We start from the raw sequence: 17,675 nt of genomic DNA, 5'->3' as shown, positions 1-17,675 counted from the left end.
CCCCAACCTAGAGTGTGGTAAAAGCTGCCTTCTACGCGACTGAGGTCCCCAGGTGCCTGGCTCTGTGACTCGGCTGTGGCGTGTGACTGCCCCATCCCGGGAGGAGAGCCTGGCTCCAGTGAGGCCTGGGCAGGCCAGGGCTGCCTGACTAGTAAAACTTTTAAGTTTCGAGCATGGAGAGGAACTGGGTGTCTTTATATGTTAAATCCTAGTATAAAGTCTTATAAATATCCCTTGTTGAGTTAGTGAAGCTTGTTCCCATGGCAGCCTTAGACCAACTTAGTCACAAGTGTGAATGGTAACGAAGTGAGAGCATGAGAGGGAGCTTTCCTGGCTCTGAAAAGCAGTTATTTCCCAGGGACGCTTGAGCTCCAACTTCTCATCAAGAAAGGATGGGTTTTGCAGGCATATTCCAAAGACATTTTATAGCTTCTTTATTACATGTTTTGCTTAGTTAAATATGAAATACCCTGACTCAGGAAATTCATACTTCCAGGATGTCATTAATAAAAAAGACCTTTAAGATACTTATCTGCCAAGCAGGCACCTAAACTAATGTGTTATAAATGTGAAATAAGTTGTGAAAGTAGAAATCATAGTATCATAAAAACACTGAAATTAGAAAATGAGACGACGTAACCCCAGTATTTGAAGAGCACCAACTCTAAAGCTGGGTTGCTTGGGTTTAAGTCTACTTAGCAGCTGTGTGACCTCTGTGCTTGTTTCTATGTCTGTAAAATGGGGCTAAGAGCGTCTGCCTCAGAGTGTTGTACTCAAGTATGTTAAGCACAGTATCTGGAGGTGCTTGAATGCTAGTGGCTATTGTTTTAAGGAGGTTGATGGTCTTGGGAAGAGATGGACTCTGGGCATTCAAAGATGCATCAGAATTCTTTTTTGTTTTTTTAAATTTTATTGAAGTATGGTTGATTTACAATGTTGTGTTAATTTCTGCTGTACGGCAAAGTGATTCAGTTATACATATATACATTCTTTTTTTAATATTCTTTTCCATTATGGTTTATAAGATACTGAATATAGTTCTTTGTGCTATACAGTAGGACCTTGTTTATCTATCCATTCCATATATAATAGCTTACATCTGCTTAATCCCAACCTCACTCCATCCCTCCCCCAACCCCCTCCCCCTTGGCAACCACAAGTCTGTTCTCTATGTCTGTGAGTCTGTTTCTGTTTCATAGATAGGTTCATTTGTGTCATATTTTAGATTCCACATATAAGTGATATCATATGGTATTTGTCTTTCTGACTTCACTTAGTATGATAATCTCTAGTTGCATCCATGTTGCTGCAAATGGCAGTATTTCGTTCTTTTTTATGGCCGAGTAGTATTCCATTGTATATATGTACCACATCTTCTTTAACATCTGTCTGTGAACATTTAGGTTGTTTCCACAGTGCTGCTATGAACATACGGGTGCATGTATCTTTTTGAACTATGGTTTTCTCTGGATATATGCATAGGAGTGGGATTGTTGGATCATATGGCAACTCTAGTTTTCTAAGGAACCTCCATACTGTTTTCCATAGTGGCTGCACCAATTTACATTCCCACCAACAGTGTAGAAGGGTTCCCTTTTCTCCATACCCTCTCCAGCATTTGTTATTTGTAGAGTTTTTAATGATGGCCATTCTGACTGGTGTGAGGTGGTACTTCATTATAGTTTTGATTTGCATTTCTCTAATAACTAGCAGTGTTGAGCATCTTTTCATGTGCCTGTTGGCCATCTGTATATCTTCTTTGGAGGAATGTCTATTAAGGTCTGCCCATTTTTTGATTGGGCTGTTATTTTGTTGAGTTGTATGAGGTGTTTGTATATTTTGGAAATTAAGCCCTGTTGGTCACATCATTTACAAATATTCTGTAGGTTGTCTTTTTTTTTTTTTTTAATGGTTTCTTTTGCTGTGCAAAAGCTCGTAAGTTTGATTAGGTCCCATTTGTTTATTTTTGCTTTTATTTCTATTGCCTTGGGAGACTGACCTAAGAAAACACTGGTACGATTTATGTCAGAGAATGTTTTGCCTATGTTCTCTTCTAGGAGTTTTACGGTGTCATGTCTTATGTTTAAGTCTTTAAGCCACTTTGAGTTTATTTTTATATATGGTGAGAGGGTGTGTTATAACTTCATTGATTTGCATGTGGCTGTCCAACTTTCCCAACACCACTTGCTGAAGAGACTGTCTTTTTCCCATTGTCTATTCTTGCCTCCTTTGTCGAAGATTAATTGACCGTGTGGGTTTATTTCTGGGCTCTCTATTCTGTTCCATTGATCCTTATATCTGTTTTTGTGCCAATCCATGCTGTTTTGATTACTGTAGCTTTGTAGTATTTTCTGAAGTGTTAGACATAGCTCTGGCCCATCAAAAGAGTTTACCAATTTATAGCTATTGAGTCATATTTGTGCGGTTTTTCTTCTGTTTTTAGGTTTTTGCTCTTTGAGAGAAAGATATTGGAAGTTTAAAGGTTGACAATTAGACTGTCAAACTCCTTAATATTTGTTGAGTTGAAGAAAAGATTAAAAACATGGGCCTTTGGGTCAATCAGGGTTCAAATGGTGGCTGGTCTGGTTGACAGCTGTGTGACCTTGGGTGAGGTAGTGAACCGTCCTGCACCTTCTCATTTGCAAAGTGGAGATTTTAGACTAGAACAGGCTGGTTAGCAGCATAGGTCCCGTACAGTAGACAGGAAAGGGATCAAGATGAGCTGGGAGGAGTAAAAGTGAGTTCCTAAATTCAGAAGGAACTGTGAAGATCAGCCAGGCGTCAGGAGACAAAACGAGGGAAAGGGGACAACAACGCAGAGTGGCTCCTATTCTTTTGTCTACAGAGGTGAGGGGTTCAGTGAAATTGTTAGGCTCTCCACCAGAGATGCACCATGCATGCTCTGCTCCTGAACCCAGACTCTATCCCCACTTGCCAATGAAACTGCCCAGAAAACCACCTGTCCTAGAGGCAGGGCCAGCCCAGGTCTGCCCAGCTCCACTCAGGTCTGGGGGAGTTGTGGAGTCACAAGTGAGAGGATTTGGATTGTGCACATGCCCTGCTCTGCAGCGAGCTGTTGGAGACTCTGAGTTCTGTGGCTGCACAGCCATGTTGTCTCTCATTTGTTCTTGTGAGCATCTCTGCCTGGAAGGAGCCATGGCTGAGAGGGAGCTCTCAGCCCTGGGCAACCTGCTCTGTGCAGTGACTGTCTCCAGCAAGAGGCTCCCAACCCCCCTTGCATCTGAGGCCATGTGACTAGGTTCTGGCCAGCAGAATATGAGTGGACATGGTGTGTGCGCTTTGGAGGGAACATCCTTTAAAAAGGAAACTGCACTCCTCACCCTTTTCTGCCTTCCTAAGGTGGACTTGGTAATAATGGTGACGGGTCATGTGTGATCAGGTGGGTGTGGGTGGTCTGCACCCCCACTCGTGGGGGAGCAAGCTCATAGGGAAAGCTCAGCTTTGCCCTCTCCATGGGTGAGTCTCGCTTGCCTGAGCACTGTGGAGAGATGGCCCTTCACATAACGTTTTCAGAAAACCAGGCGCTCGGGCTTCCCTAGTGGCGCAGTGGTTAAGAATCCGCCTGCCAATGCAGAGAACACGGGTTCGAGCCCTGGTCGGGGAAGATCCCACATGCCGTGGAGCAACTAAGCCTGTGAGCCACAACTACTGAGCCTGTGTGTCACAACTACTGAAGCCCGCATGCCTAGACCCTGTGCTCCGCAACAAGAGAAGCCACTGCAATGAGAAGCCTGCGCACCGCAACCAAGAGTAGCCTCTACTTGCTGCAACTAGAGAAAGCCTGCATGCAGCAACAAAGACCCAACGCAGCCAAAAGTAAAAAACCGCCCAAAAACCAGGTGCTCTCCCTGCATGCAGCATCCTCCATTTATTAGCACTTACCCCCTCTGTGGTCCTTAAAATGTGGCCAGTTTTAAGAAGTCCATGAGGTCAAAACCCTTTTCATGATAATACTAGCATGTTATTTGCTTTTTTTTTTTTTTTGCGGTACGCGGGCCTCTACTGTTGTGGCCTCTCCCACTGCGGAGCCCAGGCTCTGGATGCGCAGGCTCAGCAGCCATGGCCCACGGCCCCAGCCGCTCCGCAGCATGTGGGATCTTCCCAGACCGGGGCACGAACCCGTGTCCCCTGCATCGGCAGGTAGACTCTCAACCACTGCGCCACCAGGGAAGCCCTGTTATTTGCTTTTTTCATTCTTCATTGTCAGTAGTTGACGGTGGAATCTTCCCGAGGCAATATGACATGTGATAAGAATGTGTGTGTTCGTTGGTGTTTTGAAATTTTCTCAGTTGAATTTCTAATATGGTAAATACTGATAGCTATAACCCACAAAAGCAGAATTCTTGGAGGTCTTCAATAATATGGAAGAGTGTAAAGGGTTTGGGAACTGCTGGTCCAGCAAGTTTGAACACCTCTGGCCTAGGGTCCAAGTTCAAGCCTGCTCATGTGGTTCTTGGTTACTTTATTATTTACTTATGTATTGCTCCAAATTAGGTTTTTTTTTAATTTTTATTTTTTTATACAGCAGGCTCTTATTAGTTATCTATTTTATACATGTTAGTGTATACATGTCAATCCCAATCTCCTAATTCATCCGACCACCACCCCCACCCCCACCTGCATTCCCCCCATGGTGTCCATACATTTGTTCTCTACATCTGTGTCTCTATTTCTGCCCTGCAAACTGGTTCATCTGTACCATTTTTCTAGATTCCACATATATGCGTTAATATACGATATTTGTTTTTCTCTTTCTGACTTACTTCACTGGTATGACAGTCTCTAGGTCCATCCACATCTCTACAAATGACCCAATTTCGTTCCTTTTTATGGCTGAGTAATATTCCATTGTATATATGTACCACATATTCTTTATCCATTCATCTGACAATGGGCATTTAGGTTGCTTCCATGACCTGGCTATTGTAAATAGTGCTGCAATGAACATTGGGGTGCATGTGTCTTTTTGAATTATGGTTTTCTCTGGGTATATGCCCACTAGTGGGATTGCTGGGTCATATGATAATTCCATTTTTAGTTTTTTAAGGAACCTCCATACTGTTCTCCATAGTGGCTGTATCAATTTACATTCCCACCAACAGTGCAAGAGGGTTCCCTTTTCTCCACACCCTCTCCAGCATTTGTTGTTTGTAGATTTTCTGATGATGCCCATTCTAACTGGTGTGAGGTGATACCTCATTGTACTTTTGATTTGCATTTGTCTAATAATTAGTGATGTTGAGCAGCTTTTCATGTGCTTCTTGGCCATCTGTATGTCTTCTTTGGAGAAATGTCTATTTAGGTCTTCTGCCATTTTTGGATTGGGTTGTTTGTTTTTTTAATATTGAACTGCATGAGCTGTTTATACATTTTGGAGATTAATCCTTTGTCCGTTGATTCGTTTGCAAATATTTTCTCCCATTCTGAGGGTTGTTTGTCTTGTTTGTAGTTTTGTCTTGTTTGTAGTTTGTCTTGTTTGTAGTTTCCTTAGCTCTTAAGTCTCATTAGGTCCCATTTGTTTATTTTTATTTCCATTACTCTAGGAGGTGGATCAAAAAAGATCTTGCTGTGGTTTGTGTCAAAGAGTGTTCTTCCTGTGTTTTCCTCTAAGAGTTTTATAGTGTCTGGTCTTACATTTAGGTCTCTAATCCATTTTGAGTTTATTTTTGTGTATGGTGTTAGGGAGTGTTCTAATTTTATTCTTTTACAGTAGCTGTCCAGTTTTCCCAGCACCACTTATTGAAGAGACTGTCTTTTCTCCATTGTATATCCTTGCCTCCTTCGTCATAGATTAGTTGACCATAGGTGCGTGGGTTTATCTCTGGGCTTTCTATACTGTTCCATTGATCTATATTTCTGTTTTTGTGCCTGCACCATATTGTCTTGATTACTGTAGCTTTGCAGTATAGTCTGAAGTCAGGGAGTCTGATTCCTCCAGCTCTGTTTTTTTCCCTCAAAACTGCTTTGGCTATTTGGGGTCTTTTGTGTCTCCACACAAATTTTAAGATTTTTTGTTCTAGTTCTGTAAAAAAAAAAAAAAAAAAAAAAAAAATGCCATTGCTAATTTGATAGGGATTGCATTGAATCTGTAGATTGCTTTGGGTAGTATAGTCATTTTCACAATATTGAGTCTTCCAGTCTAAGAACATGATATATCTCTCCATCTGTTTGTATCATCTTTAGTTTCTTTCATCAGCATCTTATAGTTTTCTGCATACAGGTCTTTTGTCTCCCTAGGTAGATTTATTCCTAGGTATTTTATTCTTTTTGTTGCAGTGGTAAATGGGAGTGTTTCCTTAATTTCTCTTTCAGATTTTTCATCATTAGTGTATAGGACTTCAAGAGATTTCTGTGCATTAATTTCGTATCTTACAACTTTACCAGATTCATTGATTAGCTCTAGTAGTTTTCTGGTGGCATCTTTACGATTCTCTATGTATAGTATCATGTCATCTGCAAAGAGTGACAGCTTTACTTTTTCTTTTCCGATTTGGATTCCTTTTCTTTCTTTTTCTTCTCTGATTGCCGTGGCTAGGACTTCCAAAACTATGTTGAATAAAAGTGGTGAGAGTGGACATCCTTGTCTTGTTCCTGATCTTAGAGGAAATGCTTTGTTTTTCACCATTGAGAATGTTTGCTGTGGGTTTCTCATATATGGCCTTTATTATGTTGAGGTAGGTTCCCTCTATGCCTACTGTCTGCAGAATTTTTATCATAAATGGGTATTGAATTTTGTGAAAAGCTTTTTCTGCATCTATTGAGATGATCATATGGTTTTTATCCTTCAATCTGCTAATACGGTGTATCACATTGATTGATTTGCATATATTGAAGAATCATTGCATGCCTGGGATAAATCCCACTTGATCATGGTCTGTAATCTTTTTAATGTGTTGTTGGATTGTTTGCTAGTATTTTGTTGAGGATTTTTGCATCTATATTCATCAGTGATATTGGTCTGTAATTTTCTTTTTTTTTTTTTTTTTTTTGGTACGCGGGCCTCTCACTGTTGTGGCCTCTCCCGCCGCGGAGCACAGGCTCCGGATGCGCAAGCTCAGCAGCCATGGCTCACGGGCCCAGCTACTCCACGGCACGTGGGATCTTCCAGGACTGGGGCACGAACCTGTGTACCGTGCATCGGCAGGCAGACTCCCAACCACTGTGCCACCAGGGAAGCCCCTGTAATTTTCCTTTTTGTAGTATCTTTTTCTGGTTTTGGTATCAGGGTGATGGTGACCTCATAGAATGAGTTTGAGAGTGTTCCTTCCTCTGCAATTTTTTGTAAGAGTTTGAGAAGGATGGGTGTTAGCTCTTCTCTAAATGTTTGATAGAATTCACCTGTGAAGCCGTCTTGTCCTGGGCTTTTGTTTGTTGGAAGATTTTTAATCACAGTTTCAATCTCATTACTTGTGATTTGTCTGTTCATATTTTCTATTTCTTCCTGGTTCAGTCTTGGAAGGTTATACCTTTCTAAGAAATTGTCCATTTCTTCCAGGTTGTCCATTTTATTGGCATAGAGTTGCCTGTAGCAGTCTCTTAGGATGCTTTGTGTTTGTGGAGTGTCTGTTGTAACTTCTTTTTCATTTCTAATTTTATTGATTTGAGTCCTCTCCCTCTTTTTCTTGATGAGTCTGGCTAATGGTTTATCAATTTTGTTTATCTTCTCAAAGAACCAGCTTTTAGTTTTATTGATCTTTGCTATTGTGTTCTTTGTTTCTATTTCATTTATTTCTGCTCTGCTCTTTATGATTTCTTTCCTTCTTTTAACTTTGGGGTTTGTTCTTCTTTCTCTAGTTCCTTTAGGTGTAATGTTAGATTGTTTATTTGAGATATTTCTCGTTTCTTGAGGTAGACTTGTATTGCTATAAACTTCACATAAGTTTTGGATTGTCGTGTTTTCATTGTCAGCTGTCTCTAGGTATTTTTTAATTTCCTCTTTGTTTTCTTCAGTGATCTCTTGCTTATTTAGTAACATATTGTTTAGCCTCCATGTGTTTGTGTTTTTTACGTTCTTCTCCCTGTATTTCATTTCTCATTTCGTAGTGTTGTGGTCAGAAAAGATGCTTGATATGATTTCAGTTTTCTTAAATTTACTGAGGCTTGATTTGTGACCCAAGATGTGATCTATCCTGGAGAATGTTCCGTGCGCACTTGAGAAGAAAATGTAATCTGCTGTTTTCTGATGGAATATCCTATAAATATCAATTAAATCTATCTGGTCTATTGTGTCACTTAAAGCTTGTGTTTCCTTATTTTCTGTTTGGATGATTTGTCCATTGGTGTGAGTTGTAAAAGTCCCCCCCTATTACTGTGTTACTGTCGATTTCCTCTTTTATAGCTGTTAGCAGTTGCCTTATATATTGAGGTGGTCCTATGTTGGGTGCATATATATTAATAATTGTTTTATCTTGGATTGATCCCTTGATCATTTTGTAGTGTCCTTCCTTGTCTCTTGTAACATTCTTTAAAGTCTATTTTATCTGATATGAGTATTGCTACTCCAGCTTTCTTTTTATTTCCATTTGCATGGAATATCTTTTTCCATCCCCTCACTTTCAGTCTGTATGTGTCCCTAGGTCTGAAGTAGGTTTCTTGTAGACAGCATATATATGGGTCTTGTTTTTGTATCGATTGAGCAAGCCTGTGTCTTTTCGTTGGAGCATTTAATCCATTCACGTTTAAGGCAGTTATCGATATGTATGTTCCCATGACCATTTTCTTAATTGTTTTGGGTTTGTTTTTGTAAGTCCTTTTTTCTCTGTGTTTCCCAGTTAGAGAAGTTCCTTTAGCATTTGTTGTAGAGCTGGTTTGCTGGTGCTGAATTCTCTTAGCTTTTGCTTGTCTGTAAAGCTTTTGATTTCTGCATCGAATCTGAATGAGATCCTTGCTGGGTAGAGTAACCTTGGTTGTAGGTTCTTCCCTTTCTTCACTTTAAGTACATCATGCCACTCCCTTCTGGCTTGTAGAGTTTCTGCTGAGAAATCAGCTGTTAGCCTTATGGGAGTTCCCTTATATGTTATTTGTCGTTTTCCCCTTGCTGCTTTCAACGATTTTTCTTTGTCTTTAATTTTTGCCAATTTGATTACTATGTTTGCCAATTTGATTACTATGTTTCTCCTTGCGTTTATCCTGTATGGGACTCTCTGGGGACTCTCTGAGCTTCCTGGACTTGGGTGGCTATTTCCTTTCCCATGTTAGGGAAGTTTTTGACAATCTCTTCAAATATTTTCTCGAGTCCTTTCTCTCTCTCTTCTCCTTCCGGGGCCCCTGTAATGCGAATGTTGTTGCATTTAATGTTGTCCCAGAGGTCTCTTAGGCTGTCTTCATTTCTTTTCATTCTTTTTTGTTTACTCTGTTCCACGGCAGTGAATTCCACCATTCTGTCTTCCAGCCCACTTATCCGTTCTTCTGCCTCAGTTATTCTGCTATTGATTCCTTCTAGTGTAGTTTTCATTTCAGTTATTGTATTGTTCATCTCTGTTTGTTTGTTCTTTAATTCTTCTAGGTCTTTGTTAAACATTTCTTGCATCTTCTTGATCTTTGCCTCCATTCTTTTCCCGAGGTCCTGGATCATTTTCACTATCATTATTCTGAATTCTTTTTCTGGTAGGTTGCCTATCTCCATTTCATTTAGTTGTTTTTCTGGGGTTTTATCTTGTTCCTTCATCTGGTACATAGCCCTCTGCCTTTTCATCTTCTCTGTGTTTCTGTGAATGTGGTTTTTGTTCCACAGGCTGCTAGCGTTGTAGGGTCTCCTGCAGAGGCGGGGGGTGGCTGTGTCTCATCGTGAGGACAAGGACACTGGCAGCAGAAGTTCTGGGAAGTACTCCTTGGCGTGAGCCCTCCCAGTGTCTGCCATTAGCCCCACCAAAGAGCCCAGGTAGGCTGCAGTGTTGGGTCGCCTCAGGCCAAACAACCAACTCTTGGTTACTTCTTTAAACCGTCAGTTGAAGGAATCTGTCACATTTTTACAATGCAGTTTCTACTGCTATACATGTGTGTTGTGTGCATACACATGCCCCTTCTCCTAAACAGGATGGCAAGTTCTAGAAGGCTGGGATGGCCCTTGATCCTCTTTATGTTGCCCCTGGTTAAGTGATTCCTGAACTAATTTCTTGTCTGTTTAACTGATCAGTGAACAAAATGGCAGGCATGGCTGGATCCAGAAATGAGAGGAAACCAATGTTTAAGTCTTCTTCACCTATACACATCAATTCAGTCACCTATTCGGGCAACATCTGTTAAGCACTTACTTGAGCACGGCCCTGGGTGAGCCACGTGGGAGCTGGGACAGGGGCTCATGGTAACGCAGGAATGTGGTTTGGGCGGTCCTGCCCGTGAGAAAGCAGCCTGCACCTTGAGTCTGCTCAAGGGGAGTCCATGATGCTCCTCAGCTGAATTCTGGTTCTGTCTCCTTCCTCCAACTCTCAGTGAGCCCAGGAATGTGAAATTGAAAGTCCCTTGTAAAATATAGAGACTGTTAGTGTCCACAGAATTACCTTTCCATATGTCATCACATTATGGCTTTAGTTTCCTCTCTGTTAGGTGGTCACCAAATGGAACTGAAATGTACTTTAAACTATGTTTATTGTTAGCAAGTGAAGTTTGCTCTCTGTAGTTGAAGTAAAACAGAATTATTTACTTTGCCCCAAATTCAGATGTATTTTCCCCCTAATATGTAATCCCTGATAATTTTTTTCCTATGGACTTGGGGATCCTGAAATGGCAAGAGGTGTGTGCGGTCAAATCCTACTTTCCCAGGAGCTTAAGAATGGCTGAGGGCAACTGGGAGGAGAGGTTAAGAAGTGATGGTACCCCTATGACCATTTCCTTATTGATGGATATGACAGTGTTTCCAACTTTTCACTACTACTGCAGTAAACACTGCCTTGGTGTGCTAGGGCTGCCTTAATTAAGTACTGCAGACTGGGTGGCTTACCAGCAGAAATTTACTGCCTTGCCATTGCAGAGGGTGGAAGTCCAACATGCAGGTGTTGGCAGGAACGGTTTCCTCTGAGGGCTTTGAGGATCTGTTCCAAGCCCCCTCCCTTGGCTTGCAGGTGGCTGACTCTTCACCTCGTCTTCTTCTCTGTGTGTTGATTGATCTGTGTCCAAATCTCTTTTTATCAGGATACCAGTTGTACTGGATTAGGGCCCTCACTAATGACCCCATTTTAACTTGATTACCTCTGTAAAGACCCTATGTCCAAGTAAGGTGCTAGGGGTTAGGACTTCAACATACCTTCTCTTGTGGCAGGGGACACAATCCAAGCCAGACAGACGTCATGAAAGAACAAGGTGGTTCACTGATTCCTTTATTTATTTAGGAGGTAGGGGGAGGAGACACAGGGTTGGGGGCCAGCAGGGGAAAATTACCTACAGGAGAGGGTTGGGAAGGGTTTGCAGGGATTGAGCTAGAAAGCAGTAACACTGATTCTATAGTTGAAAAGGAGTAGTGCACAACTGTAAGTACCTGGTGTGAGTTTTGTAATAAATCCTATCTTATGAATAAGTACAGTGGAATACTACTTAGTACATTCATACATGTTTCTATCATCTTGAGATTTTTTATATATACAGTATATGATCTGTTTTTATAAATGTACAGCTCGAAAAAAGAGATCCTTCTTGTAATAGGTACAGCATTAAACACAAAAACCAACATGGGCCAGCCACATTCCAACTGAAGACCCAGAGAAAGCCTGGCCGGCAGCCCAGCCTCAGCCCCTGCAGCCCAGCAACGTGTAAACCAGCACCCACTGCACCTGCGGGCCCTTGACATTTGCACGGGAAGTGCCTGCTCACGCCAAGCCCCACCTGCAGAGAGTGGGTCTTCCCTGAGGGAAGGTGGCCGAGGAATGTGTACATCAGGTAATGAAAAGAGGGATAAAAGAAATGTGCTCTTCAACTAAAGGCACTTGTCAGTGGCTGCGTACAGCCATTCCCTGGGCCTGGTGAGTGAGCAGGTGCTATTTTGTTAGAGTCAGCAAGGTCTGAGTGGACCTCACCTGTCCTCTCACCAGGTTTAAATAGAATAAATAAATCTGAGTGGGTGCTTGGTTTGCCCTCTGGGGTTCCTGTGAATAGGCTACCTTTTAGGATCATTTATGGAGTGACACTCCCTGTCCCCAGCCCAGCTTTTGGAAGTCCTCCATGGGCAAGATGCCAGAATAGCTCCAGGCCTTGCAGAAGCAATTGCTCGCTATGGATCAGAAGGAGAGCCCCCAAATGTCCCCTCCCCTGTCTGTGCCTGAAGTTCCTTCATCCTGTGCATCAGAGTCTGTGCGCCTCAGATCTTGGTCACGTAGTTGTTGGGGAACAGGCCCTGCTTGCCTCGTAGCCGCCCGGTCCACCAGCCAGAAGGATCTGCAGGGACACAGATGGTGGAGGTGACAGTGAGCAAGGCTTTCTGCCCAGGCCAGATGCACTCTGCTCGTGTGGGTGCATCCCACGGGCAAAGGGGATGTTCTTTCCCTTCTTAATTTTAATGAAAATTAGACATGCAGATGTGCCACTCAGGCCCCGTTCCAGAAGAAGCCGCTGCCCAGATGTGAGGTTTTGCTGCCAGTCTCCAGCTCTCGGCCCTGTGGGATCTGCCCTGCCTTTGAGACATTGCTTCTCTTGGGGCCTAAGCCTTCCAGCCTCCCCTGCGAGCAGTCCCAGCTCTGGAGCAGCTGCTGGCCCAGCAGACTGTGAGGTCACCTTGTGGTAAGATGGCTCTAACCCTGCTTCCCCCCTTTTCTTTCACAGTGGCTATTCCCCCACTGCATCTTTCACACTCCTCACTCCACCTCACAGCCTTTCTGGAAGAAGTGATCTGCAACACTTCACCGTAATTACTTCCCAGCTTAATCCCAGTCCCTTCAGCAGTAATTTGGTATGTATTTTTCTGTGATTATAAACACACACATTCATTTTAAACAGGCCATTCTATACCTTACTATTCTGCATTTTGCTTTTCAGTACTCAATATATCTTTCCATGACTCATTTTTTAAACAGCTGCACTGCATACCAAATTTTATATAACATTCCCTTATTGATGGACATTTGTTCCCCAATTTTTCATTGTTCATGCAAAAAATGTCTTTATGCCCACATGCAAGTAGTTCTATAGGATAGACTCTTGGATCAAAGAATATGCACCTTCTAGTATCCTTTGTAAGAAAATCTAATTTATTTTTTGTAATAGGTAATACTTTCATGTGTACTTGCAAAAGTACAAAAGGATAAACAGTGAAAACAGCTACCCAGATCCCTTCTTTGAGGGCAAGCAGTATTACCTATTTCTTGCACTTTCTTCCAGAGATATTTCATGTCTATAAAGGCATTTATTCAAACAAACAAACAAAAAAACCTCTTTTGTATACAAGTGATAGCATCCTACATGTTCTGTACTTTTTAAACCTTAATAATACATACTACAGATCATTTCATATCTGTATATAAAGAGCTTCTGTATTCTATAGCTGCTTATATGCCACTGTTCATACCATTTGCCTATTTTTCTATTGGTTGCTGGTCTCTTATCTTGTTGATTAGGAGTTCTTTATATACTAGTGAATCTGTCACATGAGTTACAAATACCCCTCTTCCAATTTTAATTAAATTTTTATGACGTTTTAATATTTGAGCAGTTGAATCAGATGATGATTTTACAGCTTCTTAGTTTTCTATCACTTTTAGAAATCCTTTCCCACACCGACAGTATTAAAAAAGAAAACTCTTCGATACTTACTTCTAGGACTTTTATGTTTCTTTTATGCATGTAAGTATTAATTTATTTGGGACTTATCTTGGGGGAAGGGGTTAATATATAAATCCAAAGTAATCATTTTGATATGGGAATTTTACAATTTTGATAAATACTGTTAAATTTCCTTCCCCAAAGTCTATTCCAGCAGTAGTGAAAGGAGGTACCTATTTCCCTGACTAACCAAAGATATTACACTCTACACTTTATTTGCAATGACAAAATCCAGAAAGTTCTGAAAATTAAGTTTTCTGTAACTCATTTCATGGGAAAACTTGACCTGAACTGACATGGGCTTGTTTATGATGTCTCTTTCCACTGCATGCTTAGGTTCCACAGCAGAAATACTGAGGCTGATCTAAGCTGTTTCCCTGGGACCCGCAAGGGGTGTTACATACTATAAAAAAGCTCCCATCTCTGATTTCTGAAACTCAGTTAGCTCGAAGGATTTGGATTAGGGAATGTGAACTCTCACTTTTTTTTTTTTTTGGCCTCATCTTGCAGCTTGCAGGATCTTAGTTCCCAGACCAGGGATTGAACCTGGGGCCCGGGCAGTGAAAGCGCTGACTCCTAACCACTGGACCGCCAGGGAAGTCCCTCTCATATTTTAATCTTTGCTGATATCACAGGTGAAATGCTTTGCTTTGCACTTCCCTGATGGTTAAGGAGGCTCTGCTGTGCACTGATTGCCTCAATAGCCTTTGTCCACTTTGGGGCTGGGTTATTTGTATTATTTACATAGAAGAGCTATTTATATATGTAAAACATTTTTGCCTAGTCTGTTTTCCATAATTTAACTTTGCTCCCAGTGCTATTCACCATATAGGTTTTAATTTAGCCTTTTTTTTTTTTTTGCGGTACGTGGGCCTCTCGCTGTTGTGGTCTCTCCCATTGCGGAGCACAGGCTCCGGACGCGCAGGCTCAGCGGCCATGGCTCACGGGCCCAGCCGCTCCACGGCATGTGGGATCTTCCCGGACCGGGGCATGAACCTGTGTCCCCTGCATCAGCAGGTGGACTCTCAACCACTGCGCCACCAGGGAAGCCCAATTTAGCCTTTTTATGAGGTTAAATCCCGTATGGTTTTTGAGTTTGACATCTTCCATAGGAAGATTTTTCTCACCCAAAGATTAATATTCTAGGTTTCCTTCTAAGACTTTTGTAATTTAATTATATAGTTTTAGATCTTTAATTTATCTGATATTTATTTTGTTTATGAGGCAGAGATCAAACTTTATTTTCCTTTCAAAATGGAAAGTAATTGTCTATCCTTTCCCCTGATTTCAAATGCCACATTTATCATCTATTAAATACCTATGCAAACAAGGGTCTGCTTCTGAATGCTATTCTATCCTTTGTATCTATGTCAATTCCTGCACTCACACCACACTGTTTAAATTACAGCAATAATTTATAGCATGTTTTGATAACTTTTAGGACTCTACATTTTACACAAATATATGTTTTAATTATATCCAGTACGTTATTTCTAGAAAATTTTGAAAATATTGAGAAGTGAAAAGAAAGTAATACTTAAAGTTCAACACTTAAGGAGACCACTTTAACATTTTCTATTTTTAAAAATGTCTTTTTAGAAAACATTTTTCTATTCCATGTGTTTTATATTTTTACAAAAATGAGACTAGTCCACAGTCGCTAACCTTTTTCCTTTTCTCCATGAAGATTTTTCCATTTCAATAATGTATATACTTTTGCATCATTATCTTTAACATAAAAATTTTTGCATCAAAGTTCACTGAAGGGATATAGCAAAGCTTATTAAACTAATCCCCATCACTGGATATTAGGTCACTTCCCATATTTTTGCTGAACAAAGCTGGTGATAAAAATCCTGTTTGTATTACTAAGAGTTTATTTCAATACTTTTTTTATTCCAACTTTTGAAGGATACTAAATGACTTAAAATATTAACACCTGTAGAAAACCAGATGGCTAAAGGAGATAAAAAGAGCACCCAGAGAACATTTAGAAGGAGGTTGGTCTGGGGACCTGGAATTCTCCTGGGAGTGAGCCCAGGTGATTCCTAGAACTGCCCTTGGCTACCTCTTCCCGAAAGCTAGCCCTGCCATGGACCACTGTCCACTCAGGTTGTCCTTGCTCTGCTCATACACCTTGGATGGCTCTACTCTCTCCTGACAACTTGTCTTGAGCCTGACACCCAGGGCCTCTAGGACCAGGCCACTCTGGCTTCATCTCATCCCCCATGACATCTCCTCAGGGGTTCTGCACCTGGGTTGAGTGTCGGCTCATTTTCCTAAAAGGACCCACTCTTTCTGGCCTCCATGGCTCCTCTCTCCGTCAGTCTTCCCATCCCTCACCGCAAATGCCATGTCATTCATGGGGCTTTTTCTAACATCCTAAATTAAGAGTCATCTTTGTTTTTTAATGCTTCCATAAGGAATAATGTTTGCTTATATGTATATTATATTCTAACTTATCTTTACCAAATTAATAAAGTATTCAGCCAAGCCCACAGACCACTTTTATAATAGATGTTACAAGTTGTCTCCCTAGCTTCCATTCCATCTACCTTCATTAGGAGGAAGCCATGAAATCTGGGTGGGAGAGGCCTAACTCCCGTTACCTCGGGCAGTCCCTGCCAGGTCTAACCCACTTGGGGTACAGCCTTTGCCTTGCTACAGAGATTGATTCAGGGATGGGCACATGACCAGTTTGGTCCAATCTGAGGGATAGCTGGGACTTTTGTCCAATGGCTAAGAGAAGTTTCAGAGGTAAAGCGGATTTCAGAGATGGTTTGATCTGTTGGCCTGGAACTGATGCAGCCTTTTTGCTACCATGAGGAAAAACAGCCTGAGGAGGGAACAGATACAAAGAAGAGGGCAGAGCTGAAAGAAGTGTTTTTTAAAAATGAAGCTGGAGTCTTGATCAGCCTGAAACCTGACCTACCTCTGCAAGTTTCAGTGAGAGGAGCCCATAAATTCCTTTCACATTTATACTAGATTTTATAGAAATATAACCATATGCTTTTTGGAGGCTGTCCCAGCCAGCCATGCACTTACCTTCTTTGATAATATCGATAATGTCATTGGCATTGAAGCTGAGTTCGTCTGTGTCCTGAGCATCATAGGCATACAGAGCCTTGCACTGTGGCACCTGAGGCTTGGGCTTGGGCTGGGGCTTGGGTCTGCCCCCTGCTGGGGGAGGCCGGCTGGTTGTTTGTCTCCGGACCCTGTGGAAAGAGTGGAGGCAGGTGAGAAGGGACCCAACAGGAGGCAGCAGCACCACATGGTAGTTTGGAGCATGGGGCCAGCACTGGCCAGCTCAAGTTCAAGTCCAGCCCTATCCTTAGATGGACATGTCACTTCCTAAACTTTCCCGGAGAGTAAAGCACCCTCCCTGACAAGGTCATTGCAAAAGCATGTAGCTAGCTCTTCATAAACATTAGCCTCTGTTGCTGTGTCCCCAGCATAGAAGGAAATGTGAAAAAGACACATATTCCTACCAAAGTTTATAAAACATATTTATACATCTAAATGATAATAAATAGTCATGTACCTATCCCCCTCCCTCAACTGTGGAAACAGAACTTTACCATAGAAGCCTGCAGGTGCCTCTCCTCAACTGAAATCCCTCCCAGAATGAACCCCTAGCTTGCATTTTGTATTAATAATTCTGCTTTGCTTTGTAGTTTTACCACGCACATAAGTATCCCTAAACGATACTTCTAGTTTGTCTGTTTTTTAACTATATGAAATGAATCACATGCTACTATCACTTGCTCCATTTTTTTTTTCCAGCCACACTGCGTGGCTCTTGGGATCTTAGTTCCCTGACTAGGGATTGAACCCGGGCCACGACACTGAAAGCACTGAGTCCTAACCACTGGACTGCCAGGGAATCCCCCTCACTCACTCCATTTTTG

General features: G+C 41.8%; 1 protein-coding gene across 1 annotated transcript in view; it reads right to left on the bottom strand.

The window, feature by feature from the left end:
• Positions 1–11,325: 11,325 nt before the first annotated feature.
• Positions 11,326–17,675, bottom strand: part of MYO1E (myosin IE) — a 202,075-nt gene continuing 195,725 nt past the window's right edge. Inside the window, exons 27-28 of the mRNA XM_060005875.1 lie at positions 16,813–16,982; positions 11,326–12,387 (exon numbers count right to left, since the gene is read on the bottom strand). Coding sequence (XP_059861858.1) covers positions 12,311–12,387; positions 16,813–16,982 — 247 coding nt within the window. The 3' untranslated portion in view covers positions 11,326–12,310. The remainder of the gene's footprint in view (positions 12,388–16,812; positions 16,983–17,675) is intronic.

The sequence above is a fragment of the Delphinus delphis genome, chromosome 2, assembly GCF_949987515.2.
Source record: "Delphinus delphis chromosome 2, mDelDel1.2, whole genome shotgun sequence".
NCBI lineage: Eukaryota > Metazoa > Chordata > Mammalia > Artiodactyla > Delphinidae > Delphinus > Delphinus delphis.
This window is presented reverse-complemented; position numbering and strand designations above follow the sequence as displayed.